We start from the raw sequence: 17277 nt of genomic DNA, 5'->3' as shown, positions 1-17277 counted from the left end.
GAGGAGTTTGTTGTTGTTACGTTCCGGCGTTCTTGTTGAATTATTGAGAATTGATAAAAAAAATATGTGACCTATCACCCTAAAGGGCTATTTCGACCTCTCTTGAGTGTTTTCTTATTACATTTTATAATACACGAAAAAATAAACACACAACTAGTAGGGTTATTGGCCGTTCGGACACCATCAAATACCAGTATATACAACTATACTCAAGCATAATAGTTCCTTTTGTTCCTATAAGTTTTGTATTTGAAACAGATGTAAATTTATTCCGACATTATTCGTTACGAATATGAAAGTAAAGTACCGATTCTTACCTACACCAAGCGCTTACTTCTTCTGCTTCTTCTTTTCCGCTTCCTCCTCCTTCTCCTTCTCAATGATAGCAACATACTTCTCGATGGTTTCCGCATCCAGCATCTGCATTGGCTGATTCCGCTTCATAACTGCAACTTCCAGATTTTTCTGCCCGGATTGGACCACTTCCAGCAGAGCTTTGATGGCCAGCTTAATTGCTCCATCTTCAGTATCCACCTGCTCCGGACTGTAGTACTTCTCCAAAAACTCCCGCACAGTTTTAGCCGATCGACCCGTAGCATTTGCCTTCCATTCGTAATAAATTCCGGACGGTTCCGTCTGATACAAGTGAGGCTGCCCATCGTAATCGAATCCGCCAATGAGGCAAGAAATTCCGAATGGTCTTCTTCCGTTGCTCTGGGTATACTTTTGTTTCAGCCCGGCAATGAATCGGGTAATATATTCCAAGGTAACCGGATCTTCGACATTCAGTTTGTGACTCTGGCATTCCACTTGGGCTCGATTAATCAAAATACGAGCATCGGCTGTGAGCCCCGCAAATGCCATCACTACATGATGGTCTAATAGACAAATTTTCCGAACTGTTCGTTCCTCTTGTAACTTTGCAACAGACTTTTTTTCAACTCCCAGAACGACTACATCCTTTCCTCGGACACCGACCTGAAAACGAACAATGACATGCAAAAGATTGTACATAACAGATTTGAGGTTATTCAAAACTTACGGCAGTAGATCCCTTTCGAACAGCTTCCTGGGCGTATTCCACTTGTAGCAAGTGACCATCCGGCGAAAAAACAGTTACAGCCCGATCGTATCTGGCAGACATGATTTTCACTAATAAAGTGCAACTACAATCAACAAAATTTAAGCAAACTTGAATGACTCTTCCGCCGCTGACGGTGCTGGATGATTTTTATTATTTTTTGATGTCGCCGATGCCGATGCAGCAAACAATGAATCTGTCAAAAAATATGCGCATGTGTTGGTGATCAAGGACGTCGATTGCTGAAGGGGCATTGAGGCCTTTTCACAAGAAAGAGACTTTCAAAATAAATAAATAACACCGAAAATATTAACGATGTGAACCATTCCACCGATTCGTTTAACTTTTAGTTAAAATTTGACAGTTCGATGGTTATTTCTCCGTGGTTAAAAATAACCCTGCTCCGGAGCATGGTTAGATTTGACAGTTCGATAGTTAAACTTTGGTCGCGAGAAAATTGGCGCCAAATCCATTTCGCTTCAAATAACTTTAAATAATCAATCTATAACTTTATTCAACAATTTAAAATATTTTTTCAAAGGTTATACACTAAGGTTTTTTTACGTAGCTCCATGTCAAACGAAAAAAAAAACGACATAAAAAACCACGCTATTTGAAAAAAAGGAACGTAAAAGAAAATTTTAAATTGGTGGTATTAATGGACGAGGCTTCTACCTGTGAAGACTTAAATACTGGCGGAAAGAGATCACTCCGAGCTGCACGTCACCACACACTACCTATTTGTTCGCTATAGCAATGGCGATGTGGCAGACAACGGTGACGGTATATGGTAATGAACCTAGGAGCACGCTCGCAGGATATGCGACTTCCGGCTCTGAATCCTCAGGAAACCCAGCAGCAGATCGGCCGGCTGAAAAACAACAGCTGACCAAATACCAGGAGGGCTACCACACCTCGGGAATTTGGTCCGCGGAATTTTTCCTCACGTATTTTTACATATGCGATGTTTTCGGGATTGTGGGACGGAAAATCAAAATCCCGGCCCCATTTAAAATGCAGAGGGTTAAGGCTACCTTACACCTCGGGAAAATTTTTTGCCGGATTTTGGTCCCCGTGTTATTTAAATGGGGCCGGGATTTTGATTTTCCGTGCCCAAATCCCGAAAACATCGCATATGCAAAAATACATGGGGAAAAAATCCGTGGACCAAATTCCCGAGGTGTGAGGCTACCTTTACGGCAAGGTGATGGTCTTTCGTGTCTGCTATTGTATTGTATTTCGTGTCGTCAGGTATTGCAGAAATGCCGCGAATCCAGCATTCCACGCTCGGTAATGGCGGCTTATCGGTATGTAAAAATCAAACGGTCACTGTACTTTTTGACACTAGCTGGAGTGATAAGAAAATCATTTTGAGCTTTTTAGTGGAATGCTTTCATCTGTCATAAGACGAGTTTAAACAATCCCATTGAATTCCACCACTTAATTGTATCCTGACAGATACGTATTTCGACCTCAACAGTAAGGCCGTCTTCAGTGTCTTGTACTTGACTCGACTTGAAGAAAATGATCGCAGCTTACACTATTTATACTATGCGTAGGTATAATAATTTATCTAGGTAGTTATCTTACTACGGTGCTTATTTCTACTCGCTTGATGCGCTTAATGCTTAGGTATAAACTTGAAGAGCCAGGAGCTACCATTTCCTTGATCTTTATTCAACAACCGCGTTTGTACCTGTCGGTAGATTTCCAAGCTCTCAGCAACATCAAGTTTCCACGGAGAAGAGACATTTCTTAAAATTTTAATGTTTGATGTCGTAATTGAATGATTTTCCTGATATACATGTTCAGCTACCTTAGACCTAAACTCATAATTTAATCCCTTATCAGTTTCCCTCTTAGCCTTACTTACTTCTGCAATATGTTCTTTGAACCTTACATCTAACGATCTTTTTGTTTGACCTACATATACTTTATCACACTGTGAACAATTAATTTGATAAACCCCGGCCTTATTTAACATTTCTACTCTATCCTTTGTGGAGCCCAACAGTGTCTTCAGTTGATTTCTTCTGCTGGAGAATACTAAATCGATGCCGAATTTCCTCAGTCGATGGCGTAGCTGGTGGGTGATGTGTCGATCATAGGGGACTGATACCCTCTTCAGCGGTTCATCGATCGGTGTTAGTGTTGTCAGTTCGTTTTTCCGTAGGTTCCTCTGCTTCTTGTTGATGATTGCTTGTATTGTTCTTTCCTTGTATCCATTGATCCTCGCTGTTTCCAAGATGTGTTGTAGCTCCTTCGTTTTCCTTCTTCGCTCAGGGGAATCGTCTGCATCCTGTGGATCATGTGATGAAAAGCTGCCATTTTGTGCTGATACGAATGATTTGATGTGTATGGGATGACTCTCATGGTGTTGGTGGGCTTCCTGTAGATTTCGAAGTCTAATGTTGCATTTGTTCCCTTGATAACCAGTAGATCCAAGAAAGGTAATTTACCTTCCTTTTCCTCCTCGTGGGTGAATTTGATGTCTTTGTGCACGTTGTTTATCGCTTCCAAGCGATAAGGCTAAGAGGGAAACTGATAAGGGATTAAATTATGAGTTTAGGTCTAAGGTAGCTGAACATGTATATCAGGAAAATCATTCAATTACGACATCAAACATTAAAATTTTAAGAAATGTCTCTTCTCCGTGGAAACTTGATGTTGCTGAGAGCTTGGAAATCTACCGACAGGTACAAACGCGGTTGTTGAATAAAGATCAAGGAAATGGTAGCTCCTGGCTCTTCAAGTTTATACCTAAGCATTAAGCGCATCAAGCGAGTAGAAATAAGCACCGTAGTAAGATAAGTACCTAGATAAATTATTATACCTACGCATAGTATAAATAGTGCGATCATTTTCTTCAAGTCGAGTCAAGTACGAGACACTGAAGACGGCCTTACTGTTGAGGTCTAAATACGTATCTGTCAGGATACAATTAAGTGGTGGAATTCAATGGGATTGTTTAAACTCGTCTTATGACAGACTAGCTGGAGGAAAACTCACTGGCGAAAAGGCCTTTTTTCCCTTCCCCTCACCCAGGAACGCCAGTGAGCTTTCCTCCAGCTAGTGTCAAACAGTACAGTGACCGATTGATTTTTACCCACTGACAAGCCACCATTACCAAGCGTGGAAAGCTGGATACAACTAACAACGTGCCTACACATCATCTATTTATCGACTTCAAAGCCGCGCATATGATACAATCGATCGAGCTATGGCAACTAATGCACGAAAACGGATTTTTGGATAAACAACCATATTATGGTTGATCAAGCCGAGGATCAAGCGACGATGGATCGGGTGATGTGCGTAGTTCGAGTTTCAGGGGCATTCTCGAGTCCCTTCGAAACGCGCAGAGGGTTAAGGTAGCTGTTGCGGAACCACAGAGCACAACGGAGTGTGTTCGGTACCGCCCGTAAATGTCGGGACAGATCATATGACAATCAGCATGACGTTACAGTGTCATGTGACAGAGGAAGGGGATTAGCGGAAAATGTGAATCATATCAGTACAGCCGTAAAATACTCTTATTAATAAACAAATATTAGTTATTTATCGCAGTCAGAAATAATTTCTAAAGTAAGAATTTGATTCTACGTGCAAATGTGCTACAGAAGTGAATTGGTAGCAGATTTAAAGATATCTATTCGCTAGTAGTACGGTTCGTGGTAGTACGGTTGGATTTTTCTTATTTCCTAAAACTAGTAATTAAAAGTTTTGCTTACGCAAATTGTTCAGAAATGAAGTTTCGGATTTATATCTTGCGCAGGGATTGCAGAAATCGCTCTCAATAGATAACGAACGACGATAAAAGGGAGGCAAAAACTGTTAGGCAGTAGGCATAGGCAGCCCCCACAGAAAAATGGTAATTCTCACTTTGTTTTCGCTCCTTTCGTGTTGGTTACTAAATCAGCTGTGTAGAACAAGTTGAAATGCATCATCAGAGCCAGTGCTCCCCGGATTTGGAGCTTTCTAAAAGAAATTTATCATGGGGTATAGCATTCCAAATCAGTTCTCTATCATCCCGGATAAAAAATATCATTAAAAAATCATAAATTTTATTGTTACAACACCATTTAAAATATAATTTTTACCATTGAATATAATGGAATTTTGACAATAAAATCACATGAGAAATAATGGTTTTCCACGATAAAATGAATGGCAAATGGGACTTTTACAATTAAAAAGGGGGGTTGTTATGTATCTTTACAATAAAAAAATCGAAAATTTTCCATACAAAATTCGGAGCAAAACAATTGATTTTACGGTTCTTCAATGGGATGATTTCGAGCGACAAAACAATAGAAAACATTGTGTTTTAAATGTTTTCAATTACTGTTTCTATTGTTTTACAATAGAAATACAACAGGACTTGGAATACATTATACCATAGATATAATTATCAAGATGTTGGGGTCGGAGCAAATTAGTACTCATTTCATGGTTCCTGTGTACTAAGCTCTTTGGTACCCATCGGTACCCAGTAAAACTAAGCAATCCAAATTGAATTTAAATTTGTTCTAATTTTTTACCGTAGTCATGGGTATTTGTCGCATTTGTTTATTTATTATTTTTGGTCGATGTCGGTGGTGTTTTAGGAACAGATTGGAGATAAATTTATGATTTGCTTCGTCATTTAATAATTTCGCTTTCTTTTAGGTTGAATCATTGGCTATATGATATAGGGACAAAAGGACAAAGACAAAAAAGTATGCCACTACAGTGATTATCTTCGAAGCTGATAAGCAACTTTCCACAGTGCATATTGAATTCTTCGTGGTTTCAAAACGAATTTCAGCCAATCTATATAACAAATTAATCGATTTTAGCAGTTGATTCAATTAATGGAAATATCCAATTATGGAATATTTACCGAAGTTAAATCCAGCAGAAGCTTTTACAAGACTGGACTGAGAAAACCATGACCTGTTCGGGCGGAACTCAATTGCGGAATTCACTGATCAGGACCAACTTATTCGCTTTAATTCTTCTCGGGATGTTTTCGGGAGTGACGACGAGTGCTTTTCTGTTCGCAACTTGGCCACTTATTTCTGGAAATCCCACCACTGGTGAACTGATCTCGTAACGCTTCGCTGATTACGTAGTTGTTTAAACTTGAAATCCTAGTCTGAAGCAATCGATGTCTAATTTGTTTTGAATCGTCGTCTCAAATGGACAACCACCTTGTTTCCGAAGTGTCTTTATATATGTTCTTTATATATTAGCCTGAATCTACAGAGCCACTCAAATCATCGGACAATTGCATCGCGGCCCTCTTTACCCGAGAGTCCGGAATATCATCAAGTACCGGAAAAGGCGCCCTGCAATATCCGCTGTTTGGAATCAACATCTACCGTGACATACCTTGGAACCAAAGTCGTTTCGGCGTCAGCTCCAATACACACACGTTATAAAACGACAAGTCTAATAAATATTGAAAATCTCAATCGCAATCACAAATTAGACTGGGACGCTTTCTTCTGGTGAGTTCGGATGGCTTATTCCACGCGGTCAATCGTTGTCGACAACCTGGTCGTAAATTGAAGAGCGTTATTGACTTATACTTCTCCGTGACGTCTCAGGCGGTCAACATAGTTGAACCAGGAACTAATAACCGGGACGTGAGTGTCCCGAAGAACCGATTAAAAATTCATGCAACCCAGAAGAGCTGACGAGACCAGCACCGCCAGAGGCGCTAGTGTGTATTACTCACATTTATGGTAAATTTACTTTAAAGTGTTTTGGTTAGTGTAGACTTTTTCGCTGTCAGTTTTGACAGATATCTAACCTCAACTTTTGTGTACGTTTTATATACACGCTTAGATAAGATTACCTAAAATTAGGTTTTCATTTTACCTAAAATTAGGTATTGTATGTTTACTACAAATATCGGTAAAAATTAACGATAATTAACGTTAGTTTTTACCGACTTTTAGGTATTTGAGGTTTTCTGACGAGGACGTTATTTTTTACCTTAAAATAGTTCTTTATGGACTTAGTTAAAAACGAATCTATTGCTGCTGATATTCCGCCGGTGAGTCGCTGCTCCCGATTTTACTGATATTTTTGACGGCCTCTCCCTGCCCCGAGCTTCCGGATTTTTATTAATCAAAAATAAAGGTAAATGGATGATTCTATAAAAAGACGGCTTTTGACCGCAACATTTTCATTTTCAGAATTTCGATAATTGTCAAAGGTTTGCCGCATAGAACCGCAATATGTTTGTACAGCAGGATTCTCCATATCGACACATCCGTCTATGGTGGGCATCTGAACTTTTAGTTCCGTCCATTCCGGATCCCGAAGTCTATCTCTTCCGGCTGATAAGATCCATCCAACCTGGCAAGCCAAACTTGAGTAAAAAAGGAGGGTGAGTAGCTGATTGGCAGAAGTTGGTTTTAGTACGCAATATTCAGGAACATTTTCCATTACAGAAAACCGAAAAAAGTTACATGAAACCACCGCGTTTCCCGGAGTCAACTTCAACATTCTCAAAATAGATTCCAGCGATTCCAGATTCCCTGTTGTTTTTTGCAGCCTGTTCCGAATAAGATTTCAGCCGGAAATGTTTCGCATCGCGAGTCCCACTCTAACATGAGTGATAAATGTGGCAACTAATAAAAAAAAATGTTTGTTGGGCTTCCATTTGACATCTCACTGTCCCAATTTCATCCTACCAAAACACATATTTGCGTAGCAATTCAAATCTGCCTGAACAGGATGAAACTGGGAACGTGAGATAGATAGTAGAATGTTTTTCTTTATTTTGAATACATTAAGATTAAATCCGGGTAATGAATATTATTTCCACTTTCATTTTCAAAATCAAAATAAAGAATAAAAACCTAATTTTCGGTGAAATTTACCGATCCCAAGGTAATTTTTTATCGTTTTCGCAGGACCAAAATATAAAATAAAAACCTTTTTTTCGGTAAAAAATAACGATTAAAAACGGTAATTTATAACGATAATTCTTGTTCACCACCATTACCTACATTTAGGTAATCGATGATTACCTACATTTTAGGTATGTGCACTTTAGTTCGATTATCGGTAATTTTTACCGAATTTTAGATTATCCAGTCTAAGCGTGTACGGCCTTTCAGGCATATCAAAGCATTTTTTCTAAAATTCTTCCGTACACTCTCGGGTCTCGGAGAACGATTCCGTGAAATCGGTGAAGGTTTCGGACAAAAATATCAGGATGTGCTTTTGGTGGGTTCTCCTATACGTTGTTGGTAACTCAAATTATGTGATAATAATGAATTGTAACCCTTGATTCCTGTGATTCTTTTCAGAAGAATCAAAACAATAACCTTGGTAGGACATAACTCGTTGCTGGTAGCTGTGAGATTTCGGTTTCCGGCGTGATGCGTAAGTTGACTCGTCAAATAGAACTATGCAAAGCGTACTCAACTGAAGGCTGCGTGTACGGTAAATCCGGTGTATATCGTTGCCGGACATAGAGCATGCATGTCGGTAGAAATGAAGATGGTTTTTAGTACTGATCCTAGTTGACTAGCCAGTAAAATATATGTGTGCTTCAGCCGTGAAATAAGTTTGGGATATGAAATGGAAAGCTACGTCGGAGTTACCCAAGCAACCAGAAGTTCAGATTTTACTTAAATTTACTCTTAACCGAACTAATTGGTTCACTATGGTTCACATCAAGTTCCATGCATCCTTAACGGAACTTTAAAGTTCACTTAAAGTTCCGTTACATACAAAAAATTACTTAAAATGAGAGCTGATTAAGCCAAAACAGCCCTTCTTATCCGAACTTCTGGTTGCTTGGGTAGCGAACCTGATATTTCAACGATCTTGCTGGTGAACATGTGGCACCTCTGTCTTTGAAGAATGGGGAGAGAGCGCTACATGTAGGATTAATAAGAGTTTGTTACTGTCGAAAATTACTCTAAAACAACCCGGATTAACTTCCATAAAGTTCACTGTTAGAGCCACTGCTACCTGGACACACCTCGAAGGTCATCAAAGCCTATGTCACTTCAAGACTTGAATCGATTCCGATAACTACACGAGTGCCTAGAAAATGAGTGTGAATACGACCAAATGGCTGGTCGCAACCAGGATACCCTTTCCACTCCGACTACCGTCATAGAAACAACTGATTTCACAGGTGTACAACACAGGAGCTGCTATTAGTGATCGCTTTTCCTACACGCTATGCTGCTGCGAGGATTTGAAACTTGACATTTCCTATTCACCTTGTGCGTTTCGGCAACGGCAGTGGTTGTGGTGATGGTAACCGGGAGGACCAGGTGGAGGGAGGCGATTAGAAGGATTATTCGACTGCGGACGTTCGGTCGCCTATCAGGGTACAGTTATAGATCAAGATGGCCATTATTTTCCACTTTATTCAATTAGTTTACATTAGTTTCAGATTGAGGATAGGCAAGAACGAGCAGATCGCCATCCGGGGCAGAATGGGAGATCCTAATTTTTCTACTATTATGCTTTTTTTCCTCCGTTATAACCTCGCGAACTATTAACCCTTTATAAGGCAGTGGCAACTATATTGCCACCAACATATTATATGTTTTTCTATTTATTAACAAGAGCTCTACTTATTATTTCCCATGTAGTGGCTTTATTTGCTTCCTATACATACTATAGTAACACCCCACATGAATTTGAGCCATAAAAAAAATTGAAATGGCAATTTGAGAACAATTTTTTTTCGAACATATCGTAAGTTTCGAGTGGAAAAAGGATTTTCAGTTATAATTCGTTAAAAAAACGACAAAGATATATTTTTTCCCGTTATTATTAATTATTTTGAATCTCCTGTGTTAGATTATTACACGGTTAGCATGAAAAAAGCTTTGCCTTTCTGTATATTTGGTTTTTGGATTTTTGACGAAATCGACGGTCCCCCTGGGGAACGAAAGCGCAAAAAAAAAGTTTTCATTTATAATGCGTTTTCCGACTAGGACTCTTCACCAAAAAATGAAACGTGCCTTGATTTGACTTGTTTTACGTAAAATCTAATTTAAAAAAATCTTTATTTTTGTTGTTGCCTGTTTTCCCGCTTGCCGGGCAGTGGCAACTATATTGCCACCAATGTTGTCCCGCTTGACGGGCAGTGGCAACAATATTGCCACCCATTTTTCAATGTTTCTGAATTGTTTAATGTATAACAAGCATACATTTGAGTTTAATAACATGTCAACATTGTGTCCTATTGTTGTTTTCGTTAATTTATTGTTTAGATTCGTCTGCCTTATAAAGGGTTAAACTTTAAACTATAGCCGATATAAAGGCATTGTCCCCGACAAAAGCAAAATAAAAATTTAATAAATTTACAACGCTTCAGATATAGCCTATAAATGTATCAATAATTTGAAACACTATCAAATATAATTATAATTATTAACTTGAACGCAAACCATTTTATTTTATTATTTTATTAGTTGAGGAGTTTTTTTTTCGCAAATATGGCTGTATGCACATATTATACCAAAGGTACGCTTGTGGTACAAGACCACAGTTTTCTACGCTATTCCAGGATGGTACAAGATGATAGACTTGGGGAAAACTTGCACTGTGGTACGAATAGGTACGAATAACCCCGGAGTGTCATAAGTAAGTAATTCATATAGGGAAAAGGGTTTTTCTTACTAATTGTGGCAAAAGGGATGAGGAGTTTTATGCCTCAAGTTATGTTGCTTGTTATGTCACTGATAAGATCATTCAGGTAGAATTGTTTCCAAAAGATTTATTAAAGTACTATGATTGTAATAAACCGACATATTGATCTACGAACTTCACCTATTTTGCTGTGGTTGAAAACGAATACCTATGAGTCAGTATCTTCGTTTTCTTCTTATTGGCATTACATCCCCCACTGGGACATTGCCGCCTAGCATCTTAATGTTCATTAAGCACTTGCACAGTTGTTAACTGCGAGGATTCTAAGCCGAGTTTCCATTTCTGCATTTGTATACCATGAAGCTAACACGATGATACATTCATGCCCAAGGAAATCAGAAAAATTTCCATCTCGAAAATTTCCTAGACCGGAACGGGAATCGAACCCAGCCAACTTCAGCATGGTCTTGCTTTGTAGCGGTGTATCTTACTTAGTCTGGACAAAGATTCAGTTTTCGGAAGTAAAATAAAGCTTCATTGTGCCTATTTCCTAGCTAAATAATTAAATTTTAACCCTCCCTTTCCCATGGTAGCCATCAAATTTTGCACTTGTTTCCAACTTTTAGCAAATTGTTTCAACAACATAATACTAATGACACACTACATTGGTGGTACAAGTACCATGGTACAAGAATCTTGAAATGAATACCATACCAAATATTGTCTTTATTAAAGATAGTCTTGGAACAATTTTCTTGTTCTCTTGTACCATGGTACAAGTACCACAGGTGTGTCCTTAGTATAAAGCAATATTTGGCACATGTTTAGGGTTTCATTAGACTGCTTATATAATCAACTTCGTGTAAAAATAGCAAAAGTATTGAAAACAATTTAGCAACTATTTATTAACAATCAAACATAAAATCAAATAGTTGCGTCAAATTAGGCTGACACGGTTGACAATATTCCTTATTATTCTTATCACCCAACATTTTCCTAGGGACAGCTTCAACGTTATTATAAATACAACGTGCCGGTTGCTATCTTTGTATCCTCTGCAATTTATAGATTCATTGTTGCATACATAGTAGGGAGTGAGCCACTCACGTAAAAAACATTCCGAAGTTTATTAGTTTACCTTATGAAAATTAGCCACAAGAAATCGGTTTGGAAATCATAAGGTAGCCTTATGAACCAGCATGAACTTCGGATGAACTAGGCCCATAATTAACAAATATGTTTATCTTATGCTTTCCTTACTAATTTCATAAGGTTGCTTTATGAAATTTCATAAGTTTGTTTTATGAAATTCTTACGATATCAATATAAGTTTTCATCCTTGGTTTTATCCATTATTTATCTCTGTAAAATAGTTGCTTTAGTGAATAATTATAGTTTCAATACATTCCCAATTTTATTATCATTTTTTATTCAAAATACATGCAATTCAAAATACAAATACATTTTAGTTCCCTGAGAAATTTAACGTTCTAACTCAAACCAAATCAGTGCAGTAACGTTGATTAGCAGGCCAATATTTAGTAGTAGTATCGGTCGAGGAATCTGGCCATCCACCTTCAATTCCTTCACGTCAGATGGATCAGGTGCTATAGACATTATTTAGATTTTTATAATAATATTTGAATAATAATTGCGAGGATACTTACTTATCACCTTGTAGAGCACATAAACCGCTATTAATGCTTCATCCAGTAATGGGAGGTGTGGATTTTGCCGTTGTTCCAGATGCAGGAGAGAAATCAGTAAAATCATATTTCACAATCTGGTTTCCTCTGGTTCAGGCGAGATTGTCGACTAGCAGAACCGGTACCGATACCGCCGCCTCCAGGGCCATGGTGGTATGTTCTTTACCCAATTCCATTCCCGATAAGTTATTTTGAAGAGTACCTAGTTAGATCATGCACTTCACGATGAAAGTTATTTGCCAAGTTGTTGATGTTTTCAGAATGCTGCTTCACGCAGATTGCTTGTTGCATGGCGATTCGGTTTTAGATTTGTCGCTTTATTTTCAGAATCATCGACATTCTGGATTGGGAGCGCTAAAATCCTGAAAAGCATAACCGAGTGTAATACTAAGCGACCAACAAATGTTGGCACTTGTCATAAGACGAGTTTGTACCATCCCTTTTAATTCCACCACTTGATTGTACCTTGACAGATACGTATTTCGACCTCAACAGTAAGGTCGTCTTCAGTGTCTCGTACTTGACTCGACTTGTCGACTTTTAGTACAATCAAGTGGTGGAATTAAATGGGATGGTACAAACTCGTCTTATGACAAGTGAAGACATTCCACTAATAAGCTCAAAATAATTTTCTCAACAGATGTTGGCAGACAAAATACTCACCTTAATGTTATTCAACAATTGATTGAACAAGAAAATGATCCCGCTTGGACAGCCACTTGCATCTGCTGAACCAGCGTTACGCAGCTCCTGGGTTCAATGATTAGTACTGACCATATACACCACTACTCGAAAAGCCAGCACTATCACAGTCCACTCCATTATTTGGACCTCCCTGATCGAATGTACCGGGGCCCGATGGACAGCCTGATTAAGATAGCTTTGCAATGGTTTGCTAGAATTTAGGCCAATCAGATGTGGATTGCCACCGTCTTTGTTAGGTTGCATGTTGTTAGGTCCATTCAGGAACTGTGTGAAAAGTAATATATAATTTATTCATCCATCTAGTGCTGTGTTATTATATTATCTAATATTAAAGGCGTCATTTTTGGAAATTTGAAATAAAATCTAATTTTAACCAGAAACAATGTTGGAAATACTATAGTCTTCTTCATCTTCAATGACTCTATCCAAGGGGTCGTACACTAATTACGTAAGCACTTTGGGGGGGGGGGGGTAGGTCTGCCATTATATTACGCTCCATATAAATGAAAAATGATTTGTAGGAGAAAAATCTTACATGGTGGGTTGAAAAATCCAGAGAAATTGCTTACGTAATTAGTGTACGACCCCCAACTTAAACACCCCAAGTAACCAAAAGTTCCTTTAAGAGTACGTTATTCGCTTAATCAGCTTTACTGAGCTGCTTAAGCGAAAAACGTACTCTTAAAGGAACTTTTGGTTACTTGATACGTTGTTAAATTTTACATTAAGTAAATGCACAAACTTACCCCACTGGTTATTCGAATGAGCTAGACTTTGAGGTTGGTCACAATAACGCACTGCATCTATAATATCCACCAGACGGACAGCATACTCTTCAGGACAAGCATTCCCTCATGAAAGCGAAAAATGCATTGGGCGTTTTCTACTTCTTTCAAGTGAAACATTCCATCGATAGCTGAAGTGTGCATAATCGGCACCAAACTTTTTCGCATGTCCCGTGTGAAGCAATTATTGCATTTTCGATTGCAGTTTATGAATTCCAAGGAAAAACTTTTACGATCTCAGGATCAATGTCTAGAGATGTGTGGAAGTATACATTTAGTCATATTCAGCAAAAGCAAATTCAAAATTAAACTTACCTTGTTTCAGAAAATGTCGTCAGAAGAATTTTGCTTTTGTCATCTGTCTTAGGAACACCAGCAGCAGATCAAACATTCTACACTTGTCCCAGGGCTGCTTCCACAGAGCATTCTAGCATCACACTTAGAATTTCTTGAGATCTTAGGATTCAGAGTACCTACGAGCGCTTCATGTTATTTATTTTATATAGATGCAAACCAGCAGTTCTAGTGGGTGGGCAGTGAGCTAGTGTGGGTGGAATCGGGTAAGCTGACACTCTGCAGTAATCGGTGACGGAATCATTTCATGGGACAGGCAAGCAATAGTTCGGCAGCTTCTCACTTCTACAAATACAACGATGTCAGGCCATTAGGCCGAATGAGAAGAATGAATCAACAAGTGAGAAATTAGTAGTTCTTCCTTCACCTGTTCTTTTTTTCTTCTTCCTTTTTCTTTTCTTCTCTCTTCTATTTTCTTCACTCTTCCGTCTTCCTTCTCTTCTTCCTTCTCTCTTCTTCCTTCTCTCTTCTTCCTTCTCTCTTCTTCCTTCTTTTTTCATCTTCTTTGTTCCTTCTTCCTTCTACCGCCTGCCTTCATTATTTCTTCTTCTTTCTTATTTCTTCTTCCTTCTTCTTTCTTCATTCTTTCTTCTTCTTTTCCCCTTCGTCCTTCTTTTTTCTTTCTTCGTTCTTCTCTCTTTCTTCCTCCTTCATTCTTCTTTTTTTCTTCTTATTCCTTCTTCTTGCTCCCTTTTTCCTTCTTTATTCTTCTTTCTTCCTCATTTCACCTTCCTTCATCCTTCATCTTTCTTTCTTCTTTTTCCCTTTTTACTTTTTGTCCTAAAAGGCTATCCAGTTTTCCGCGAGCGGTAATGGCCGCGGGTTATAGTCTCTGATTTGACGTTTGTGGAGGTCAACTGCGGCCACCGCTCCGAGCATTCTGACCAATCTATATACTTTTACACTGGATTTTGTTTTTACACGATTTACATTTTCTCAATTTTCCGCTCACCCTAAATGTTCAACGCATATTAATTATCATGTGATTTTTCTTCGATTTATTCTGGATTTTTTGAAACATGTTGCGAAGAGTTTGGTGGTTAATTGAAGTCAAACGATCAAAAATACGAGCAAAAAAAATCGTGTGAAAACAAAATCCTGTGTATATACATAAAAATGAATTTCTGTCTGTCTGAACCTTATAGACTCCGAAACTACTGAACCGATCGGCGTAAAAATTTGTATGCAGAGGTTTCTGGGGCCGAGGAAGGTTCTTAAGATAGTTCAAGACCCCTCCCCCTTTGGAAAGGGGGGCTCCCATACAAATGAAACATCAATTTCTTCATAACTCGAGAATTAATCTGAGAATAAATCAATTTTAGGCGAAACGAAGTTCGTCGGGTCTGCTAGTGTAGCATATAAGAAGGTGCTGATGAAGTGAATTCAAGCCTTCTTTTATATCACAACGTCAAATCTGAGACTACTCACAGGCAAGCTGGCGGCCATTACTGCTCGCGAAAAACTGGGTAGGATTACTCCAAAAAAGAACATTTGATAGAAGGTCCGGAGACCCATCATAGTGTTATATACCGATCGACTCAGCACGACTAACTGAGGTGATGTCTGTAGGTTTTTTTCTTCCTAAGCAATGGAGGGGGAATCTGCTCAACAGACATCCTGGGTTGTCCAGGAACTGCGGGTTAGGGACCACCTCCAACAGCAAACGAGGGAGGCAGGACTACATTCCCGACCCGCTAAACCGTTTCCATTGCCGCCAAGCCCATCGTCCCTTCGGTACAACCAGAAAGTAATGCTTCAAAGGGGGGCCAGTGCACAACGCACCCTCGAGGTTAGCTGCGTGTCCTTGCAGCACCAAACATCGTGACTCACTTTTTTAGAAAAACACCATGGTATCGTGCCAGCGCATTGCCGGCTTTCCAGGTGGCCTTACCACGCCCTATGTCCTCGGAAGGTGGGAAGGGTCGACTTCGCGTCTGCTTCCCTCTGCACGACTGGTATCAAGAATGATGATGCCCAAATTGACCTCTCTGCGACAGGGTCTATTCGCCAACACACAGAAGGACTTGCCGACGCGGATTTCAAGACAATAAAATATTTTTATTTTCTTTTGCTGTTCTCTTGTCAAGATGGTATTGTTTCGACAGGTTCTGGCACCTCTAACATGACCTCAAATGGTTGCGGACGTTGATGACAACGCCATAGCAGTCCTTTAAACTGGAGGGATTTTGTTTGATGCTGCTTCTGTTCTTCCGTCAATGTAGGATATGAGGATGTTCCTGCAGCAAGATCTGCAAGTCCGTCAAAACTCCGAGATTCTTCTGTTTTTCTGCTCGAGGTGGTGGTGGAGATGTTGATGAATTTTGAAGCCTTGAAATGAGTTGTTATAATTCTGTAGAAAAATAAATAGAAAAATACTAACCTTTCTCAATAGGTATTAATGAAAACATCTCACTATGCCATTGCAATCTGGAATCCGTAAAAGCAGCTCGTCTCGATGACCAATGCGAATTTGGCTGAAAAATTGACCAGGTAGTATCGGCAGTATGTTCTGCGGTTGTAGTTTCTTGACGCAAAGCCGCCGTCGAGGCAGCCGTAATGCATAGATCTTGGTTGAATCCTAGTTATTCGTTCCCTTCCGATGCCATAAGCTGATGCAGACGTTGGACGAGCAGTGCCAGTTAGCAGAGCGTTCATGCGATTCAGGTCACCGGTGGATCCGAGAAAATCATGAGGCGATGTAAATTCAATATAGGAACGAATCGATCTCCGCGTTTGAAAATCCAGCTTTGAAATCCAGTTTTTCTGCTTTACACAATTCCTTGGAAGCTTCTCCACGCAGTGGACTTGGATCGCCGACAAGCGACGAAAGTAATACATATTTATTTTTGGTCGAAAATTGCATTTACTAATATCGCAACTTAAGTGGAAGGTGAAGGAAAACATCGGTGAAAGTGAAAAAAACAAAAACACAATGCTGTCATGTTTTGCACGGAAAGCAAATGATGGAGAAAAACTGACAACTGACTTGGTGTCTTTTCATTTGTATACCTAGAACTCTACACACCGA

At 39.2% G+C, this 17277-nt stretch overlaps 1 protein-coding gene and 2 long non-coding RNA genes across 3 annotated transcripts; 1 reads left to right on the top strand and 2 right to left on the bottom strand.

Annotated features, from left to right (window-relative positions):
• Nucleotides 1–222: 222 nt before the first annotated feature.
• LOC134209310 (proteasome subunit alpha type-7-1) lies at nt 223–1264 on the bottom strand. Its single transcript, XM_062685304.1, has 2 exons — nt 1043–1264; nt 223–978 (listed from the first exon to the last, which is right to left on the bottom strand). The coding sequence occupies exons 1-2, from the start codon at nt 1142–1144 to the stop codon at nt 331–333; spliced, it is 750 nt and encodes a 249-aa protein (XP_062541288.1). The 5' UTR covers nt 1145–1264; the 3' UTR covers nt 223–330.
• Nucleotides 1265–4730: 3466 nt separating this feature from the next.
• Nucleotides 4731–7811, top strand: LOC134209306 (uncharacterized). The gene is made up of 4 exons (XR_009978747.1): nt 4731–4952; nt 7027–7210; nt 7267–7460; nt 7525–7811. It is a non-coding gene; the product is annotated as an uncharacterized LOC134209306 (long non-coding RNA).
• An 8475-nt stretch (nt 7812–16286) lies between these two features.
• LOC134209299 (uncharacterized) lies at nt 16287–17191 on the bottom strand. The gene is made up of 2 exons (XR_009978746.1): nt 16630–17191; nt 16287–16577 (listed from the first exon to the last, which is right to left on the bottom strand). It is a non-coding gene; the product is annotated as an uncharacterized LOC134209299 (long non-coding RNA).
• Between the last annotated feature and the right edge of the window lie 86 nt (nt 17192–17277).

Source organism: Armigeres subalbatus, chromosome 1 (genome assembly GCF_024139115.2).
Source record: "Armigeres subalbatus isolate Guangzhou_Male chromosome 1, GZ_Asu_2, whole genome shotgun sequence".
NCBI lineage: Eukaryota > Metazoa > Arthropoda > Insecta > Diptera > Culicidae > Armigeres > Armigeres subalbatus.
Note: the sequence above shows the minus strand (reverse complement) of the source record. Positions and strands in the feature narration are given on the sequence as shown.

Excerpts from the sequence above, each read along its gene's own strand:
- LOC134209310 (XM_062685304.1), bottom strand. The coding sequence starts at position 1,144 with ATGTCTGCCAGATACGATCGGGCTGTAACTGTTTTTTCGCCGGATGGT. Across the intron at positions 979-1,042 it reads TTCGAAAGGGATCTACTGCC|GTCGGTGTCCGAGGAAAGGA; the intron begins GTAAGTTTTGAA and ends GTTCGTTTTCAG.